The 21,762-nt window shown below is 40.1% G+C and overlaps 1 protein-coding gene across 2 annotated transcripts in view; it reads right to left on the bottom strand.

Annotated features, from left to right (window-relative positions):
• Positions 1 to 21,350, bottom strand: part of nek11 (NIMA-related kinase 11) — a 206,891-nt gene extending 185,541 nt beyond the window's left edge. The window contains exons 1-2 of one of the 2 annotated variants that reach the window (XM_052016234.1): positions 21,287 to 21,350; positions 13,736 to 14,038 (exon numbers count right to left, since the gene is read on the bottom strand). In XM_052016234.1, the coding sequence (XP_051872194.1) occupies positions 13,736 to 13,782 (47 nt within the window). In that variant the 5' untranslated portion in view covers positions 13,783 to 14,038; positions 21,287 to 21,350. Of the gene's footprint in view, positions 1 to 13,735; positions 14,039 to 20,359; positions 20,475 to 21,286 lie in introns of those variants that run through there. The other variant, XM_052016235.1, reaches the window with a different exon arrangement.
• Between the last annotated feature and the right edge of the window lie 412 nt (positions 21,351 to 21,762).

Raw genomic sequence — 21,762 nt, 5'->3', positions numbered from 1 at the left:
GACCAGCTGAGACAGCAGATGGGGCCTTAGTTTAACATCGCATCAAAAAGACAACACCTCCAACAGTGCAGCATTCCCTAGATTTTTTGAGCTCAAGTCTCTGGAGCAGGAATTGAACACAGCAGCCGACTCACAGAGTGCTATCAAGTTAAACACTGGGAAACGAGCTACTTTATTTGTAGATGACAACCTCTACTAAAATTCCCAATTCTACAGTTTCATTCCCAATGCATTCAAGAAAAACAAAAAAAATATTGTGCATCATCATAAAGCCATGGAAATATTATGACACAGGAGACTATTCTGACCTATTTCTAGGGCAAGAGTGAGTGTAATAGGGAGGAACTTGTTGAGAATAAAGAGAAAATGCTGGAGAAAAAAAAATAAATCAGCACGTTAGCAGCATCTGTGGAAAGAGAAGCAGCTAATGTTTCAGGTCAAAGACCCTTCATCAGAACAGGCAACAAGCATCCACAGCACTCGAGGATCAGTCAGCAAGTCAAGTGCCATCAGATCTGATGCTGCCTCACAGCTTGTGCGAGCTAGGTTCAATTCCTAACCTACAGTGCTGTCAGGGTGAAGTATCATGATCTCTCTAGGATTGGGTAGGTTCCCTCCAGGTACTCCGATTTCCTCCCTCATTGCAAAGATGTGCAGTTTGGTAAGTTAATGGGCCACTGTAAATTACCCCCTGGTATGTAGAAGGTAGGAGAATCAAGGTTGAGTTGTTGAGCATGTGAAAGAGAACAAGTTACAGGGAAACATTGATAGGATTGTTCTGAAAGCCAGCATACACTCAATGGGCTGAATTGCCTTCTCCAAAGTTGGAAGAAAATAATATGGAAACATGAAAAATCAATGACTGACTGAACACTGTCCAAGACATATGAACAACTGCACCCTAAAGTTCCTGCAAACTACAAGCTTTCTTGATCCCAACTATCCATATTTCCTCTTCATCTGTTTCCCTCCATTTTACCAAGCACAACCATCTTTTCTTTTCTGTGGTTTGCCACATCACATTGCCAAAATATGCAGGTTCCTGTTTAAGCATCATAGTCCCAATGGGACAAGTGGCAGTTACTTGGCCCTCTGGGATACAGAATTACAAAGACTTACAATGCTTAGTCAAGAAATTTATCCTGATCTCATCCCTAAATAGCAAATCCCTCATCTTGAGACAACACTGGAACACTAATTTTCAAAATGAAGATTTCGATTGATCCAGCAGCCACACATTTTTGTGGGGGGGGGGGGGGGGTGGTCGTGGGGAAGGAGTGGTGAAAGAGGATTTCACAATCCTCTACCCTCATATTTCTTGCAGAATCTTGCAGTGTACAAACAACAGCATTATACCTTCTGCACAACCTTACAGTTTATTCCTGTTGGTCCCTACACCTGTTCACCATGCTGTCTCCGTCTCTTCGCATTCTGATTGCAGTCAATAGATATAATATCAGAGGTGAATGTACATGTTATGGGCCCGTAAAGCATTCTGGTAAGAAAGTGGCTGCAGAATCAAGTACAAATGGATAAGGAAGGGTATGTCCATGGTCTATAGTTTTATCAGCAAGATATTTACATTACTTTCACCCTATCTAATACTTATTCTGTAAGAGACTAAGGAGGGTCCAGATAGAGGCACATCTAGAAATTCTCCAGACCCAACCCAGCATAACTTATGAAAATTACTGAGTGTCTGGTGACTGTAGAGTAACCTTCAGATCACTGAAAGTCAAAAGGACTGCCCCAGTGACATCTGTGTGACCGACCTGTAACGTCAGGGCTGTTGGAACCTGTGGTCTAAATGGTCTGATGGTCAATTAAGGTTTCTAAGTATGAAAAATTTTGATGGGGTGGATATAGAGAGATGTATCCACTTATGAAAAGAGGCCAAGTCCAGCAGCCATAAGTATAAAATATTCAGGAATCACTCCATGTAGGGAATTCAGGAAAAACTTGCTTACTAGATAATGGGAAGTATATGGAACTCACTGTCACATAGAGTATTTGAGGTAAATGACTTAGATGCATTTCAGGTGAGGTTTGATGAGAGCATGGGTTGGGGCCAGTGAAGAAATGAATAGAAGGATAGGATTGAACAGAAGTGGGGCAAGCCTTGTGCAGAGCAATGTCTGCATGGACCTGCTGGCTGAATCATCTTTTCTGGGTTGCAGACATGACACAAAAGACCCTTAAAAAGGGCCAAAGGGGAGAAGAGAGAAACACAAACATGAAGCAGAGAAAGGCAGCCACTGGACACAAGGCTGTGGATCATAGGATTTGCAAAGTCACACAAGGTGTGAACAAAATATAAACATAGGTGCAATTTAACATCATCCCCCCTTTAAGGGATAAAATGTATGTTTTGAAAAATCTGTTAATCTGTTTAACTTAAATATAGTGTTTAGATCCAACCCAGGATTAGCAAAATGAAAGTGCCAATGAGGATTCATCATCTGAAATGTTAGCTCCACAGATGCTAACTGACCTGGTTATATCTCAGAATTTCAGCTTCTGCATTACTTTGCTTCTGCATGGCAGTACTTCGTTGATGATGTTTCTAAACACTAAGTGAAATTAATTTGCTCCTTTCAAGTCCACTTTCCAGTAAGTGCAGGACCCAGTATGTGAAGAGTCTGTTAATTGCAGCGTCATTTTTATGTTTTTAAAAAAATAAAGCATTCTAAAACAAAATCCCAAGATGCAATTTGACTGAAGTACCACTCATTTCAACACAAGGCGATTTTTGATGCTTCCATAACCAACTGCAAATGATGCAACACAAGTGCCCCCTACTGGTAGAATTCACAAACTACAGAATTACTCACAAAACTGGTCTGAAGGGCGAGAATTTGTCGGAATACGCAGGCAGGATCCAAACTTGCTGTCGGCTCTTCATTAACAATTTCCTGACTCTGCTATGACGTTGAATTCCTCATGCAGTCCAGTGGCAGAGCACAAACCTGTTACATTTCCCGTGCAGGACACCATTAAAAACAAATGCTGGAAACATTCACAGAATGCCATTGATCCTGCACCCTCCGCATCACCTTCCCTTCCCCAACTTCTCTCACTGAAAACTGACTTGTTTTTCTCGCTTCCCCACTTCTAATGAAGGGAAATGTTAACCGTTTCTCCATCCACAAAAGCTGCCGGACGTGCCGAGGATTTCTAGCATTTTAGGTTTTTGTTTCAGATTTCCAGCATCTGCAGTTATTTGGTTTTCTTCTACAACAAGCATTAGCTGGGCTGAATGACATGTAGTGGGGAACCTGGATCGGTCGAGACCTGGCGCAAGACCAACAAATGACCAGATTCATTGAACTGATTTCCTATTTGTAAATGTGTAGCTAAGCCACCATGACAGACTGAAAGTGTTGGGACTTCACAGTTTGGAGAAGTGTAGACTTTGGCACGGCCTGATTGAAAGAAACTTTACCAGATATGTTTTTCTCCCAAAATTGGCCTGGGGTTTGCAAGTGTCATTTCTTGCCTTTTCCCAGGTCACCACGTGGTTTTGGGGTGAAGTAGTGAGGGAATACATGATCATATAAGATAATGCAACTGAGAGGGACTGGCTGGATAGGTTGGAGAGTCAATAACTGTCTGCTCTTACTTATCTTCCTCTCTGATTGTTTAGGAAACCCATTAGAATATTTATTCCTAAGCAGTAGAATATTTCAGACAAAACTATTTTGGAGATCACTTCAGGACGTTCTCAGTGACAAAGAAGAACAATGTTCAAAAGCTAAAACTGAGGTGCATTTTTAAAAAAAAACACAGGAATTAGGCAAAACAAAAGGTTTACACACCACCCAGTGTTATCCTGTGCTGATTTCAATGTAGAGAAAAAAATTACCAGGGTATAAAACCAGCACTGAACTAACGCAATCCATTTCTTAATGGATGTCTTGGGATAAAATTGCCTCAGGGTCCCCATGAACCTTGGTGTGCAAACACGTGCAAGGTATCAGCACCAAATGAGTGGAGGTGAGTGTAACTGGCAACCAGCACACATATATTCAGTGCCAGAGATCAAAAGCAAATTTCTTCCCCAAAATCTTTCAATATTGGCACCAGTTTCTTAAAGCAGGATTCCCACACTTATCTCAATGAGCTACTTGGTTGCATGCACAGATATACCCAAAACACTGAATGAAAGTGCACTTCATTCTAATCTATTAAGCTGCATTATGAACTGATTATTATGTCAAAGATTACCTTAGATTTAACTGACTGGAAAGCCATTCCCAGACACAGCTAAGCATGGTATGTAGTATCATCAGTGCATTGTGCTCCCCCTTTGAAATTGACTTATTGAAGTCAAAATTGAAGAATTTTAAATACAAATTTATTGAGGCTATATTAAAATCTCTTGGCAGCGCAAGTTACTTATGGGCACAGTGGAATAATTAGATTTCAGCTGAGGACTACCAGCAGGGCGTCCTCCAATCAAACTGACGTGCTAATCACCTATAGTCTCTTTCCAACACGACGACTCCATCTCACATTCATCAATTCATTCTTAATGCTTACAGGTTTTAGTGGAGCCCACTGTCAATCAAGAAAGTGATGGTAGATGTGATCAACACTGATATCAAGTGGCACTAGCTTATGGATGCCCAGTTTGGATTTCATTAGAACCACTTGGTTCCAAACCTCATCGTAGTCTTGGTCCAAAAATGGACCAATGAGTTAAATTCCAGAGGTGCAGTGAAGGAGAAAAGTGATTGCCTTTAACATCAAGGTAGCATTTGACTGAGTGTGGCATCAAAGAGCTCTGGTAATACTGAAGCTAATGAGCATCAAGGGAGTCGTGCCTTGCACAAAGGAAGGTAGAAGTGTTTGTTGAATCAACTCTGCCTCGGAATATCATCAGTGACGTTCGTCTACCTTCAATGAGATGCCATCACTAAACACATCTTCCTCTTTCAGTATTCCAATATTATGCAAGTGCTCTTCAAGGCAGTTTCTTAGGCTCAACCATCTTCAGTTGCTTGAACAAAGACTTTCCTTCTAGCACAAGGTCAGAAGCGGAAATGTTTGCTACTGATTGCCCAATGCAATGAAGCATTCGTCTTAGCAAATGAAGCAGCCTAGCCCTGGATGCAACGCGACTGAACCAAATGCAGGCAAGCACGAGTTGATAAATGGCAAACAACATTCACACCATATAATGTTTGATCCAGAGACCAAAACTGTTAATGACCATCTCCAACAGGTGAGGATCTAACCATCTACTTTAGATATTCAATGGCATCACTATCACAAAGTCCCCATCATCAGCGCCCCAGATGTCACCCTTCACCTGAAACTCAACAGGACCACCCAGATAAATATTATTTCTACAAGAGCAAGTCAGATGCTAGTTATACTTCTGCGAGTGAGTCATCTCAACACTGCAAAACTCTTCCAACATTTACAAGGTACAAGCGAGAAGCGTAGTGGACTACTCTCCATCTGCCTGGAAAAATGTGGTTCCAAGGACACTGAAAGTGTTGGAGCAACTCAGCAGGTCAGGCAGCATCCATGGAGGGAAATAAACAGTCGACATTTCGGGCTGAGATCCTCCATCAGGACTGGAAAGGAAGAGGGCAGAAGCCAGAATAAGAAGGTGGGGGGGAGGGGAGGGAGAGGAGCACAAATTTCTGAGTACTGAGGAGATTTCATCCCACAATGTAAGTGAGTCAGTTGATGTGTTGGTCTTAGCTTTCTTATATTCCTTAGATTCAGGGAAGGTTCTATTGGATTAGAAAATGGCAAATGCAACTCCTTTATTCTAAAAGAGAGGGAAATAAAAAGAGACTAAAAGCCAGTAAGCTTAACATCCAACATGCAGAAAATTTTCAAAGTAGGGCATAGTAAAAAAAGAATTCAAGGTAATCAGGTAAAGACTACATGGTTTTGTGAAAGGAAAAAAATGTGTTTCACCAATTTATTGCAGTTCTTTGAAGAGGTAATATGCACCATGGATAAAGGGCAAGGAGCAATTCAGGCTGAGATCCTGAGGTTTGGCAATGCAATGAGACACGACGATCTTGGTCTTCCTAATTTCAAGCTGGAGGAAATTGTCATTCAGTTGAGAAAGTGCCCATACAGTCACACACAAACAAAATGCACCCCCATTTGCCTTCTAACATGCCATGAATTTTAAAAACAATTCTTTGACTAATAACACCACTACACTCATGCAGTCATCACAATATTTGAAGGAGTGAACAGCTGTGGCTCTGCTCTCAGATGGGAATGTGTTGTTGGCAGATATCTGTGACAAACTCAGACAGACCTCCACAGATGTCCGCAACTACCTAGCCCCTTCCCTGCCAACATTATAAACATCTCAGTGCCACTTGGTTCCAAGGTACTGTAGTCCATATGACAGAGGGATTTGATAGCCAATTGATGATATCATACTAACCCAGCAGTTTAAAAACTAGGTGGAATCTATTAGGGAGATGTGCATTAGATTAACATAGCATGAGTGATATGTATTGAAACATCCTAACTTTTTACAATACTGATTAAGATCTGTGTGTAATTGCACATTTTGTATCTAAAATTTTTAATCTTACCTGACAGCAAGGCATGGAAGGCCATGGACCTAGAGCAGGTAAATAGAATTAGGTGGGTCAATGTCAGCATGAACATAGTGAGCCAAAGGGCCTATTTCTGTGCTGTATGACTATACGGCTACGAGGTGCTGTTGTGCCACAGTAGCTGGTAAACATGCACACACCTCTGATTCAGAAGGGGTGGTTTCAAGTTACACTCAAGGCAGCAGAACACAAAAAAAATCTGGGCTGGCAGCACTAACAGGGTGCTCAATTTTGGACAAGGCATTAAAAGATCTGCCTGCTGCTCTCTTGGGTGAATGCAAATAGTCCATGGCACTATTTCACACAAGAGGAGTTATCTCTAGTGTCTGAGCCATTGATTACCTGATCATTATTACTTTATGGTTTGTGGTAGCTCGCTGTGCAAAAAAACCTGGCAGGTTTCATACATTGGCAGTACAACAAAAACTGCCCGTGCTGACTCTTAGTGGAACTATCTGATTAGTCCCACTCTCCTGTGCTTTCACATTAATCCTGAGTAATTTTGTCCAAGTATTTTTCCAATCCCCTCTAAAGAATAATTTAGAATTAGTTTGTTAATAAGTTTTCATAGGTTACAAGCACATTTTACAGGACCACTACTTCTTTCCAAATTGCCTCACCAAGATGTTCTGCTGGAGCATTTCAGAGGGTGGGGGGGGGGGGGGGGGGGGGGCGTCAATCATATTTCTCTAGATCTGGATTCATATGCCAGCCAGATCAAGTAAGAGTGGCAGATTTCCTTCCACTATGAAGGGAGAGGGAAGTTATTGTACCAGATACCAGTCATCACATTAATCACTGAATAAAACTGGAATAAAGAAACAATTAATTGAATTTAAAATTTCCTAGTTAGTGGCAGTTGAGCCAAGTTGTCAGGTCATTTGTTCAGGCCTAGATTACTAGATCAGGACCAGACCATTAGGCTATCATGCTTCTATTTGATTTCATCATCATTTCGTGCAATGCTTTCCAAAACACTGCAGCTTATTTATTTAATCAAATAACAGGAGGTCTTTAAGGTAAAGACATTTCAGCTACGTTTTATACACCTTCTCATGAGGGAGAGGGGTGGGGAAATTAGAGTGCTCCAGGTGACCAAAAAAAGAGAGAGTAAAATGGAGCAAACAAGAAAGAACATATGCCAGATTGACAGATTGTTAACACAAGTGAGAACTAAGCTGATTGCTGAAACTTCAGAGAGAATATCAAAGAATAGGTAAAGGCAGAGTATGAAAAAAATGTTGGCAATAAACACAAAAGAGAATCCAAAAATATTCTATAAGCACTCGAACAGGCAAAGGTTTGTAAGAGGGGAGATGTGGGCCTATCAAAAGACCAAAAATCTACCCACAGAGGAACGTGGTACTAAATGAATAAAAGTCTTTAGCAAAGAAATAGATGCTGCTGGTGGCTCAAGAAAGAAAAGAGAGTGGTTGAGATTCTGTACAGGCTAAAACTTGATACAGAAGAAGTACTAGAAGGGCTAGAAAACTTAAGGTGGTACCGATGAGATCCATCGCAGGTTGCTGAGGGGAAGTAATAGAGAAAAATCAGAGGCCTTGGCCATAGCCTTCTGTAGATTCAGGACTGCTGCCTCAGGGATGGAAACCTGCAAATGTTACTTCTGTTCAGAAAAGGGTGCAAGGATAAAGCCAGTAACTATAAACGAGTCAATTTAATTTTGGTCATGGTGAAGTGTGAGCTGTTACTTGGGCAAGTATGGATTGATTAGAGAAAGCCAGCATGTTAAAAGCAACATTGTGTCTAATTAACATAATATAATTTTTTGAGGAAGTAATAGAGAAGGTTAATGAGAGAAACATGATTAATGTGGTATATGAACATCCAGTTTTGAATAGGCTAATCATCAAGACTGAAGATACAGGAGCCGGAGGGCACGTACCACCAGGCTTAAGGACAGCTTCTATCCCACTGTGATAAGACTATTGAATGGTTCACTTATACACTGACCTCACAATCTACCTCGTTGTGACCTTGCACCTTATTGCACTGCACTTTCTCTGTAGCTGTGACACTCTACTACCTCAATGTAACTGCACTGTGTAATGAATTGACCTGTACGATTGGTATGCAAGACAAATTTTTCACTGTACCTCGGTACAAGTGACAATAATAAACCAATACCAATGAAGCCTATAGGATAAAAGAAGTTGTAACAGCACAGATAAAAAGTTAGCTTAGTAACAGGAAGCAGACTGAAACAGTAGCAAAAGGCTGACTTTAGAGATCCTTCTGGATGGGCAGTGGGACACAGGTTTTCTTAATATTTATCAGACACTTGGATTTGGGTGCACAGAGCAATTTCCAAATTTGCACACAAGAAAAAAACTTGGGAGAGTAGTGACCTGCATGGAAGATAGTCATACACTTTGAGGAGAATCAGATAGGCTGGTAGAACAAACGTAAGTGGCAGATAAAGTGTAATGCTGAGAAATACAACAGCTTCCATTTCAGCAGGGACAATGAGAAGAGACAATATAAGCCAGAGGGCACAATTCTAAAAGTGCTACAAGAACAAAAATATCTGGGAGTATATTTGCATAATTTGTTGAAAGTGGCAAGGTGGAATGAGAAAATACCCCATGTACTCAAGTCCAAGTCATTAATGTGCATTGAGAAAGGGAGTGGTCCTGGCACTGACCCTTGAGAAGCTCCAAAAATCAACATTTCGTTTCCTGTTACTTGACCAATCTTCTAGTCACACTGCTACCGGACCCTGGGCATAATAAGTAGAAGCAGAGTGCATGAGCACAGAAGTAGTGATGACTTTTTAGAAAACACTGGTTCAGCCACAACTGGAGTATCCACAATATACAATAGTCCAAATATCCTCAGTGCAGTTATCCCACCTATTGTCACATCAAACTTGGATACCTTGTACTCTGTCCCCCTCCCTCAAATCATTGATATAGATAGTAAATAATAGAAGGACAAGCATTGATCCTTGGGATAATCCACTACTTACATCCTTCCAATTCGAAAAATACCCACCCATTCTGACCGTCTTCAATAAGGTAAGATATCTTTATTAGTCACATGTACATCGAAACACAGTGAAATGCATCTTTGCGTAGAGTGTTCTGGGGGCAGCCCGCAAGTGTCGCCACGCTTCCAGCACCAACATAGCATGCCCACAACTTCCTAAGCCGTACGTCTTTGGAATGTGGGAGGAAACCCATGCAGACACAGGGAGAACGCACAAACTCCTTACAGACAGTGGCCGGAATTGAACCCGGGGCGCTGACGCTGTAATACTGTTACGCTAATGACTACACTACTGTGCCTGCCCGATGTGATATACATTCCCCAATTCATGTCAACACACCTGGAAATTCAAATACAGTACATCTACAGGTTACCCTCCATCAACTCTGCTCGTTATATCCCTAAAGAACCCCAGCAAATTTGTCAAACATGATTTCCCTTTCACAAAGCCACCATAACTTTAATTAAGCATTTCTAAGTAGCTTAAGCTTTTCTAAATAATTTAACATCTCTTCCCCAGTTACAGACTACAGCATCTTCCCAACAACTAGTGTTAAGCTAACTGGCCTACAGTTTCCTGCTTTTTCGCATTCCTTCCTTCTTGAAGACATCATATTTTAGATTATCCATCCTGCAAATAAAATCCTGGAGTTGTTCAAAGTTTCAAACAATAGCCTACTATCTCAGCAGCCACTTCCTTTAAAACTCTTAGATACAGGCCATTGGCTCCTGGCAACTTATCTGCCTTTTGTCTCATTAATGCTTCCATTGCTTTGTCTCCCATGATAGACAAGTTCTTCTCCCCATTTAAAAATGGGCCTTTTTTTTCATCCTCGAGATGTTTGCAGTTTTCTCCTCATGAACACTTATGCAAAATATTTGTTTCAATTATCTGGCATTTCCTTATTTCCCACTTCTCATCCCCCAGGGATCCCACATTAACTTAAGCTACACTCCTTTTTATCTATCTATAGAAGCTCTTGCTGTTTGTTTAGATTTTCTTATAATTAATTTTCTCCCTCCTTATTAGCTTTTTAAATCCTCCACTGCTGGTTCCTGAAAAATTCCACTCCTCTGGTCTCCTATTAACTTTTGTCACTTTGTATACCCTAATTTTGATTTCATGTTTTTCTTTGACCTCCTTTGTTAACCAAAGATGGTTCATCTTTCATAGGAAAGAATTTACAGGGTTGTGGAGAGAAAGTAGAGGAATGGGACCAAATAAGATATGAACTTGCCAAATGACCTCTTTCTGTGCTGTAATCTTCTGCAATTCTATGAAAAAAGTGCTCACATCATTTTTGGGTTTTCTTGCCAATCATGTTAAATGTTTGTCCTCTTGTTACCAAGCCCATCCACAACTTGGAACAATTTTTCCTTATTCAGTCCACCTGGAATCATAAAAGATGCTCTTTCTTTCCAATGTCAAGGACATACTTGGTAGACTCATCCCAAGAAACAACAATGCCTTGAAAAATCCCCCTCCCCTCATTAGATAAAGTCCAATTCACACTCCTTGCCTCTCGTCAAAATATCATGCCATCCCTATTCTGTTCTCTCATGATACAAAGACTTCTGGTTCTCAGACAGAAGATTGTTCTGTGGGCCTCTAAGTAGCTGACAAAATAAATGCCAAACCTAACTTTAATTATAAAGAGGATGCAAGGAACAATTGATTTAATTGTAATATTAGTGGCTTCCTCCTACTTTCTCCCCTCAAACTATCATCCCACAGAGCCCAATGATGAAAAGCAAACAGAAATTACCTTCCAGAACATTATCACGTTTAGCAAATGTCACCTACTTAACCGAAACAAAGTTAGATCACAAACGCTTGTGAGAAACACATGGCAACAGTACTAACAAAGGAATTAACACATCACAACCAAGGAATCTGAAACTTCCTACTCATTACATCTGTTCAAATCTTGGAAGTACATCAAGCTTTTATATAAAAAAAAACTTACACAAATTTAGCAACTTTCTACTCAAGAGTTTAAAGTATACATTTTTCTTACTTCTTTGTAATATAGTTTGCAGCTCCCTTGGACATGGAGTCCTTAGATCCAACAATACTTCAATTACAACAAGGCATAAGAGGTCAGGCAATAACTCCTCAGTTTTGTGTAAGAATGTTCTCACGCAGGTCAGGTTTCTGGCCTCTGTGTTATAAGAGCAGTTACACTTTACTTCATTTACTGTAAATCACTGCAGACCCTCATGCTCCCTACAGCTTAACAAATTTCTTTTCTCTCCTTCCCAATTCTGACAAAGGATCTTTGACCTGAAACATGAACTCTGCAGTTTCTCCTCCCACAGATGCAGCCTGACCTGATGAGTATTTCCTGCATTTTCTGTTTTTATTGTAGTCATGGAGAGATACAGCACAGAAACAGGCCCCTCAACTCGTCCACAATGACCCAGTTACACTTGTCTCATTTTTATTCTACCCACATTCTCTGCCATCCTCCATTTTCGTTACTTTCTTCCCAAACTCCTTGTACAATCCAACACTCCTCGACAAATATGGCTGAAATTAACCTTCAGAATAGCAATTATTCAGCTTGCTTTGAGGAAGTGTACATAACATCTCAAATACTAAAGGCAATTCTGATGTTACAGTGTTTACTATAAATGCTATAATGGCAATCAACTGTTCCAAAGACAAATAAGTCATCACTGAATCTGTAAGAAATAGAACACCACAGAAGCCCATACAGATGTTTCTCTGTGACCATATATCCAGTACAGAAGAGGAGAACCAGACTGATGTAAGTATTTTCTCAAAGTTGTACTGTTGATGAATATACTTCACCAGTTGGCAAGTTGACATTTGTGAGGGGTGTTAGGGAGGGAAGCAGAATTTCTGCTGTAATCAGAAATGTGATACAATTCATTTATTTATGCAAGTTGGGATATTGGTGGAGTGGGGTGTAGAAAGAGCACTCCTGCTCCTGATGACATATGCTATTGAGAGTGCTTGTGTGAATGTCAGGGAGAACAGGACAGCTTGCACTCTTGTATCTTTACATAGTCAGGCAGCCTGCCAATTTAATGATAATGCATCACAGCATTCTCTGCTTACACATGAACAGGTTCATGAGCAGAAGGGAAGGTAGAAAAATGTTTTTCTTTCAGCTTGCCAGAGATGACTAACTGCAGCATACAAAATCCTAAAGGAATTTGCTTTTTTCCAAATGTAGCACAGGGAAATAAAGAAAATGATGAAAACACCTTTCAACTAATTGCAGCGTCTTGGCTCTGTACTGGCCAAGTTCCAGAACAATTATTTACCATTCTCTATTATTACTTCAAAAGGAACATAATTGTGCTTTTGTAATTTTGGATTACGTTACATCCAGGAATTAAGTTGCAATTGGGATATGGACTTTCTGCAATTTGATTCTCAGAGATAACGTTCAGGTTGATTCAGGAATTCTTTTTCTCAAATTGATTTTTCACACATTAAACATTTCAGAGGCACAAAGGGTTTAAGCTACACAACCACTATTCACTGCAGTAATATTTGATTAGCATACTTCAAAAGAGGATATTTTTTCCCCTTATTCCATGCAATAAATTGGTCAGCTCTGTCCCCTGGCAAGTTCACAGCATCATAACCAAGACAGCTAAGTTTGTATAATATACCTAGAAGTGACACGTTTTTCTACACACAATCTAAATCACCACCATTCTCTTCACTACTGGCAGATAGCGTCTCCGGTGCATATCATTTGCAAAATGTACTGAAGATGCTCACCAAGATTTCTTCAACAGTAAGGGCATTAGGCACATGGCAACACCACCACATGCAATTTCTCCTCCAACTTGCAAAATATGTAGATTGTCACTGTCTAGATCCTGGAATTCCTTACCCAGGACCACTGTGGGAGCACCTTCACTACATGGATAGCTGAGTTTCATTTCATAATATAGCAACAAGCAGGTTCCAGCATATGAAAGGAATGTCATACATGAAATTATGGGATATAGAAAATCAGGTAGCAGCATCCTTTTACCCCTGTTATTCAGCACCCATAACTTATTAGCAATCTTTTTAAGTTGTAGATACAACTAATGATGAAGTGCTGTTACCACGTTAAATTTTAATGCACCAAACTTCAACTTACAGCTCTTCTCCTTTTGGGGATTTCTCATCCAGTACAAGGTAAACCATCCCAAAACTTCCTCTTCCAAGTCTTTAACCAAATATCTTTTGGCAATCCGGGATCCAATAGAGACCATTTTTAAAGTGTTCAGAACAGGTTTTCCAGCTTCTTGGAACTTTGGCATGTTTCTCCTCTTACAAAATATTAGCAGCCTACTTCTAGAATTTGTTCTTCTTAATTTCCTAGATGAAAAGTCTCCCAAATAATAGCAGGGCTGACCAAGCACAGTGGATGCACTTAAAGTAACAAATACTTTAAGTAAACCTGAAAATGAACACAATTGTTAAATTAACAATGGAACAATGCAAATTTGGCTGAGCTAATTATTACAAATTGAGATTAAGAATCCTGTGAGAGAAACCATTTAGTACAAAGAAGTTGTATGTCTATCATTTTATCAGTAAATAACACCAGTTAAATGAGCAGCAGAAGAATGAGTGTGTTACATGGATTTCCTGCCGAAGTTTAACATATTCAATGAATTTCAAATAAGACTTGCAATAATTCACTGTAGATCCTTACAGGATATCCCAAAGTGTTTTACAGCCAATTAAGGATCTTTGAAACATAGTCACTGTTGTAATTAATGTAGGAAACACAGCAGGCAATTTGCACACAAGATATTCCTTTAAACAGCAATATGATAATTGCCACATAATCAGTTTCAGTTAATTGAGGGACAAATATTGTCAAGGACACCAGAGTAAATACTACTCTTTTTTGTAAACGATTATAATGATACCATTACGTCACCCGAGAGAGCAGACAGGGTCATAGTCTGATGTCTTATCTGGAAGTGTAGCGCTCCCTCATGTCACATGGTGCACCAGTCCAGTTGCCTGTACTTTGAAATGGGACTGAAACCCACAAACATCTGGCTGAGAGACAGAAGTGTCACCCAGTGAGTCTCACAAGCCAATATTCCAATAATTGATGCATATATTTAAGATTATTGTGGGAAAAGCATACATTTTGATGCCACTGTTCCATCTCATTGTGGTTTTCTTAGTGGTCAGTCTGCCTACCAACTCCTGTTCTTGAGTTAAACAGATTCAATGTGACATTTTGTTTAGACTAGGATTTCCAGCCTCTTTGAATGTCAGTTTTTGACTTTCTGCCTGTTGATGCAAATTGGAGAAAAATAGTACAAGCCGATGAGTACAACAGAGAAAAACCCTGGCTTAATATGCAAACCCCAACCTACCTCAGTCTCCCTTGCAACCACTACTTGCACTTCTCCATCATCTCCCATGACACCACCCCCACGTTCAGCCCCTTCATAAGATCATATCATTTCTGATAGGTAAATTGTACATTGATGCAAGAATGATTAATATAGGAACAGTTGTGGAAAAAGATGCAATGAATGTGTGCATTAAGCATGAACTGGCGAGTAGGATGCATTGCAATGATTTCTGTAAGGCAATTTAAAAAGCTGTAGATCTTTAAGCTTAGTGAATTACATAAAAGTTTAATAGAAGTGTTTTCAACATATGTATGGCTGTCACACTGCATTAATAACTAGTCTGATACAGATAATTAACAGGAGAGTTCTTATTTTCTGTTGGTAATAAGGTCAAAACATGTTCAGCAGCTAATGTGGTCTGAGTTACTATGGTTATGACTAATCCTTTACTACTCCTCCTCCCCTGTACTGCTCAATCAATTAACAAACTAGGTCCAGTTACAAATCTTAACTCATTTACATATTCTAATCAGAGGAAGCAGTTAAATTATTGCATTATTGTTCACATCCTTAATACATGCAGATTAAACACAAATATATTGCACTTAAAAGAAAATAAAATGCAGTTAAAGGGTAACTTTATAGTTTAGAAAATATCCAAAATCTTTCCTAATAATCCAAATCAGCCATTGAAATTGCATTACAAAACTCCTCCCAGTTACTGCATAATAATCCAACATTTTCATGGTAAATAACAGTTTCATTAGTGTCTTTCCCCCTCATGGTAAATATTTTCACATTGGACACAAATTGCATAAGCATTTGCCTCCATTGAAATCCACTGTTATGAAACTCAACGAGCCTGAAATGCAATCAGTTCTTTATGTTATATTGCAGTCTCATCCCGCCTTAGTTGGAAAAGAAATTGTCTGCGATCAAAATAAATGTATTTTGTCTTTACAATATTTTTATTAAATCCATGAAAAATACAGAGTACGTGCATCAAAAAAGAAAGTAACAATACTACTGAATACATTGCATTAAGTCGTACTTAGGACAACAATACTCTAAATCAATAATCACATATAGTAGTTAGTTAATAAGGAAAGAAAAAACTGAAATATTTTATTACAAAAAAAATCTACCCCCACTACCAAAACCCGAAGCTGTTAGATAGAAGAAACAGCAAGAAAAAACCTTAAAAAAAAACGTAAGTGTCAGCCAATATCTGCATTTTAGTCCCCAAATCAGATGTATTTTAATCTCAATCCATTTTACACCAATGAAAGAAGTTTTGTTATGTGCAAGGGATAAATATGCAATATTTAAAATATAAATTTACTGGAAACCACTTTAGAAAAAAGTGAATTTTCTTACAAGATGCACCTGTATTATGCATTGTTAATAAGCAGTGTTACAATATTTCAATTGTGTAACTTACTTATTGAAATACACCTGCAAATCTAGGCTGCATCACAGTACTTCCCAGAAATAAAATATGCCTCACTGTCTAACTTGCACTTCATCATTCTGCTGAGTAAATGGTAACAAAAATGAGGGGAATACAGCATCTGTAAAAAGAACAGAAGGTGACAATTCACGTATAGACTCTTAACCTGGTGATTCTTGAACCTGCTGGTGTGGGACTCTTAATCAGACCTGGAAGATAGTACAGAAACGCAGCAATGGAAAGCAACTTTTCTATAATGTATTCTTTTCTATTTGTTCTCTACTGTATCATTTCAACCATTCAAAATATTCCAAATGCAGTTGTATCAATAAAACCTCACAGTATTAACTTTTTAAATACATAAAGACTAATTTGCTTTAGTCACTGACATTCAACATTGTTCTAATGGTTTTAATTTCTTGTCAAGAGTTCTTGATTTATTTATTTTTTATACATATTGTCTTTCCACTTAAGTAATGATTCCATTCTAGATATTTGTCTTAATGAAGTATTGCTTACTTCTCTATATTGAATTTAATGTCTGCTGCATTCCCAAGTATTCAAATCCTCCTATATTCTGCCCTTCCAGCTTTGGAGTTTAACACTTTCACATACTTTGCATAATCTGCAAATTGACATTAATTTTACAACGCAAAATCAAATGAACCATATTAAACGAAAGAGATCCCAAAACAGATTCAAGTGTACTCCTTAGGCAGTCAAGGGAAAGTAGCAAATTAACTTGAAAATCGGCTCAGTGGGAGAAAGTGAAGAAAAATCGTCAATGAGCATTTTAGGGACTAGATTACAGAAAAGTTCCACAGTCTCAGCAGGTACCTTGTTTTTTTTTGTAATGTATATTAATGACTTGGATTAAAATGAAGAGGACATGATTTCTGCTGATGATACCAAAATTGACTGTGTGGTTGATCACTGTAGACTGTAGGTTGAACTGGTAAGAAGTCAAGTTTATTTTCATAAGTACATGTACGCACAGGTGCAATGAAAAACTTATTTGCAGCAGCATCACAGGCACATAGCATCATACAAGCAGCATTCACAAGAAAAACATAAATTATACACTTTTTTTATACAAGAAAACAATTAGAACAAAAAAAGTCCATTTTAGTGCAAAGTGGTCATAGTGTTGCTAAACTGTAGTGATTGGTGTATCACCAGTTGGTTCAAGAACGGAATGGTTGAGGGGAGTAGCTGTTCTTGAACCTGGTGGTGTGGGACTTCAGGCTTCTGCACCTCCTGCCCGGGATCTTTGATGATAGATGTTGTCTTCTTGAGGCAGCACTTCCTGTAGGTACTACTAATGGTGGGGAGTAAATGTGCCTGTGATGTATTGGGCAGAGTCCACTGCTCTCTGCAGCTTCATGTTCCTGTGCATTCAAATTGCTGTACTAGACCACGATGCAACCAGTCAGGATACTTCCAACAGTACATCTGTAGAAGTTTGAGTGTTCAATGACAAGCTGAACCTCCTAAGAAAGTAAAGGCACTGGCGCACTTTCCTTATGATTGCATCTGTGTGCTGGGCCCACGACAGGTCATCCGAAATGATAACACCCAGGAATTTAAAGCTGCTGACCCTCTCCACTGCTGGTCCCCAATGTAAACTGGCACATTTGCCCTCCTTCCTCTTTCTGAAGTCAAAGATCAGCTCTTTAGTTTTACTGACATTGAGCAAGAGGTTATTTTTGCAGAACCTCTCAACTAGGTGTCCTATCTCGCTCCGGAAAGCTGACTCTTCGCCACCTGCGATTCGTCCAACAACAGTGGTGTCGTCAGCGAATTTGAAGATGGCATTGGAACTGTGCTTAGCCACACAGTCATGAGTGTATAGGGAGTAGAGCAGGGGGCTAAGCACACAGCCTTGAGGTGCACCTGTGTTGATGATCAGCGAGGAGATGTTGTTACCAATCCTCACTGACTGAGGTTTGCCGATGCGGAAGCCTGGTATCCAGTTGCAGAGGTCTGTACAAAAGTTGCAAATGGAATTCAAACACAGGTGAAGTATTGCATTTGAGGAAACTGAAGGTGGTGAGGGAATACATACTAAATAGGAGGACACTTAGAAGTGTAGCAAACAGATGGATCTTGTCCACAAAACCCTGAAGATCGCAGAGCAGGTGGATAAGTTGGCTAAGAAGGCAAATTGGATACTCAATTTTATCAGCCAAGGCATGAAAAACAAGAGCAAGAAGATGACATGCAAAACACTAATTAAGCTACAGCTAGAAGATTATGTAGAGTTCTGTTTTCCAGAACAAGGAGAACACATCAAGCATTAGGGAAGGAGCAGGAGAGTGTAACAAAGTTTTTGCCATTGCTAAAGAAATGCAAGATTGGTCAGGCTGGTGGTGTATTCTCTGGAAAAAGGAATCTGTGGGGAGATTTATTCAAGGTGTACAAAATTAGGACATGCCAAAAAGGGGGCAGAGTAGAGAACACGGATTCAAATTAATCAATGCAAGAATTAAGAGGGGAGTAAAGGAAAATTTTATCTGCCAAAGAATTGTGGAAATGTGGAATTTACTACTCAAAAGGGTGGTGGATATGGAAACTCTCATAGAGAAATACAGCGTGGAAACAGGCCCTTTGGCCCACTACGTCCACGCCGACCATTAACTACCCATTTACACTAATCCTCCATTAATCTTCAAAGTTGGTCCCCTTTTGGTTCAGTTTCATTTACAGTTCCCCGGGTAATGAATAGGCCCTGCCGCTCGCCTCAAGGTCTGGCTCATTCCCTCTCGGCCTGACCAATGGTAACTTTCTCATCATTCAGGTGCCAGGTACTGGCCATCTCCGAACACCTCAGTCATAGAGCCATACAGCACGGAAACAGGCCCTTCGGCCCGCCATGTCCATGCCGCCCTTGTACTATCTACACTATCCCCATCGTTTCTGCTTCGCCCTGCCGGGTGCGCTCCCTCTCCACTTTGGCCGGTCCGCTTCCAATCCCTGCGGCCGATCACTGTCCCCCCCCCTCCCCTCCCCTCCCTCACTCCCAGCCCACCCTACCCTGTCCGTCCCTGCTCCTGGTTCACCCTACACGGTCCGCTGGGCCGCCGCCCTGCCGGGTCCCTCCCAGGTCCGAGTGAGCTGCACCGTGCCTTTCAGGTCCGCATGTGCTCCGCTCTGCCTTCTCCCTTCCAGGTCTGCGTGGGCTCCATCATTGCCTTCGCCCTTTCGGGTCCGCGCCCAGTTTGCCAGATCCGCTCCGGATCCTCCTGCTGCCTCTGCGGCCTGCACATGGTTCAAAACTAAATACATGTATCTGAATGCACATTTGAAGAGATGCATCTCACAAGTTTGAGAGCTGGGAAGTGGGAGTATTGTAAATAGCTCCGTCTTTGCCAGGCCTAAGAATGATGGGCTGAATGGCTATGATCCTATGGTAACATTCTCAAAAAGGTGATGAAAATCCCTGCAACAATATCTACTGGGTCCTTCCTATCAACCACTGATAAATATTTTCGCTGATTCCCAAATTCTTTATTATCAGCATGTCTTTTGCAAAGACCTGTACTGAAGTCCAAGTAAACCACATCAATTGCCTTAGCAATGAAAATGCTGTGTTGGACTGACATAGGAGATTTCGATTATGAATCCGCATTGCCTGGCCTTTTGAATTTGATCTTAGTCATGCGCTTCTTGACCATTTCCTTCATAAATATTTGCATAACTTTACCCAAAGCCGATGTTAAACTCACTGTTTTGTCTTTCTAAGATACATTTTGCCATAATTGTTAAAATTAGTAGTTGCATTTGCTTTTCTCTAGTTCTCGGGCACCTCTCGGTGATTCTCGGCGATCGTCTGAAAAGTTTGTTCCAATTCTTGTCATTTTTTACTGTAAAGAATAAGCGGACGCATTTTATCCAACTCCTAATATTCGCCTTTAACTTTCAAAGTTGTTTGAATAGTATTGTACCTTACCTCTATAAACTGCCAGGTTTCCTCTTTTCCTGATCAAATAAGTTAATAGTCAGAGGTGTCGCGCAACTTATTTGTAATTTTTCAACTACAGTTGTCAAGCTTTCACCCGTTCCTGCTCCTGACGAAAACATTGACTGCAATGTGATTTTTTTCGCAATATGATTTTTTTGAAAGACCCCAAACACAAAAGCGTGTGTCTGCGTGCATGCACACGTGGATACTATTACTCTGGAACTTCAGTTTCCGTTTTGCAACTGCCAAAACTCGTGTACCTGAAACTCACGATGAAAACTTAATTACACGACAGATTGCTACCAGTATCTCATTCAAGGTTCCACGGATCCCACAACAAAAGACCTAGAGCAGAAATAAATGCGGCTTTTTAAAAATCGAATTGAGGGAGGAGAGGGGATACGATGTACTGTTCTTCACCGAGAGGAACGACTGGCAATCAGACAACAGAAGATTCTTCAGTTAAAAACCAGTTCCTTCATTTCTTATTGCTAAACGCACGGGGAGAACAAAAGATTCTGCCGACTGTGCAAACGTAACCTTATAAAAACAGCCGCCAACACCGTCAAATTTCTGTAAATACTACAAAACTTAGAAATTATATTTCACTTACAAAGTTGTTTTCAAGAGAATTCTACAGCCCAATGAGTCATTACCAACAAAAAAAAAATTGGTATTGGTTTATTATTGTCACTTGTACCCCCCCCCCCCGTAACGCCTCCAAAAGTTAACTGGATTCCACTAACTTGCGCCTGTATTTGCACAAGCCCAGTTTCACACTGCACTTTCCCGGCCAGATAACAGCGTCCAGTAAGAAAAGGAAGCGCTGTTTAAATTAGCAACTGCTGAAAAGTTATTTGATTTAATTATATTTAGAATGCAATAACCCCAAACAATATCTTCGTTGCAATATACCTTATTTGCTTGCCACGCACGTCCACGTCTTGCTTCCCTGTTCACGGATCTCCCCGGGTTTGGCGTCCGGTCGCTCCGCGACGGCGTGATGCATACCGGGAAATTGACAGCTCGCATTGAAAGATAGACCGCTTTCAGAATGACGTCACTGCAATGGCGACTACCACTTCCGACACACGAGGGAAGCACTTCATCTCTTAGACGTGTACTTCATTTCTCTTAACTTTCACTTGTGGATGAACTGTTGTTAAGATTAATACTGAACGCTGAGAATAATATTCATATTTTATTCTAATTCTCATTAAAAGACAGAAGATTCAGAAAATTCTCTGCACATCGAGCAGCATTCGTGGAGAGATTCTAAATCTTTTAATACAGAAAGTCACTTTCAAATTCTAAGCCCTATTTACTAGAATTTTTACTTCGTCTTTTCACACTGTTTCTATTATTAACAACTTTAACAATAACTCCAATCC

Source organism: Pristis pectinata, chromosome 5 (assembly GCF_009764475.1).
Source record: "Pristis pectinata isolate sPriPec2 chromosome 5, sPriPec2.1.pri, whole genome shotgun sequence".
In the NCBI taxonomy this organism is placed as follows: domain Eukaryota; kingdom Metazoa; phylum Chordata; class Chondrichthyes; order Rhinopristiformes; family Pristidae; genus Pristis; species Pristis pectinata.
Note: the sequence above shows the minus strand (reverse complement) of the source record. Positions and strands in the feature narration are given on the sequence as shown.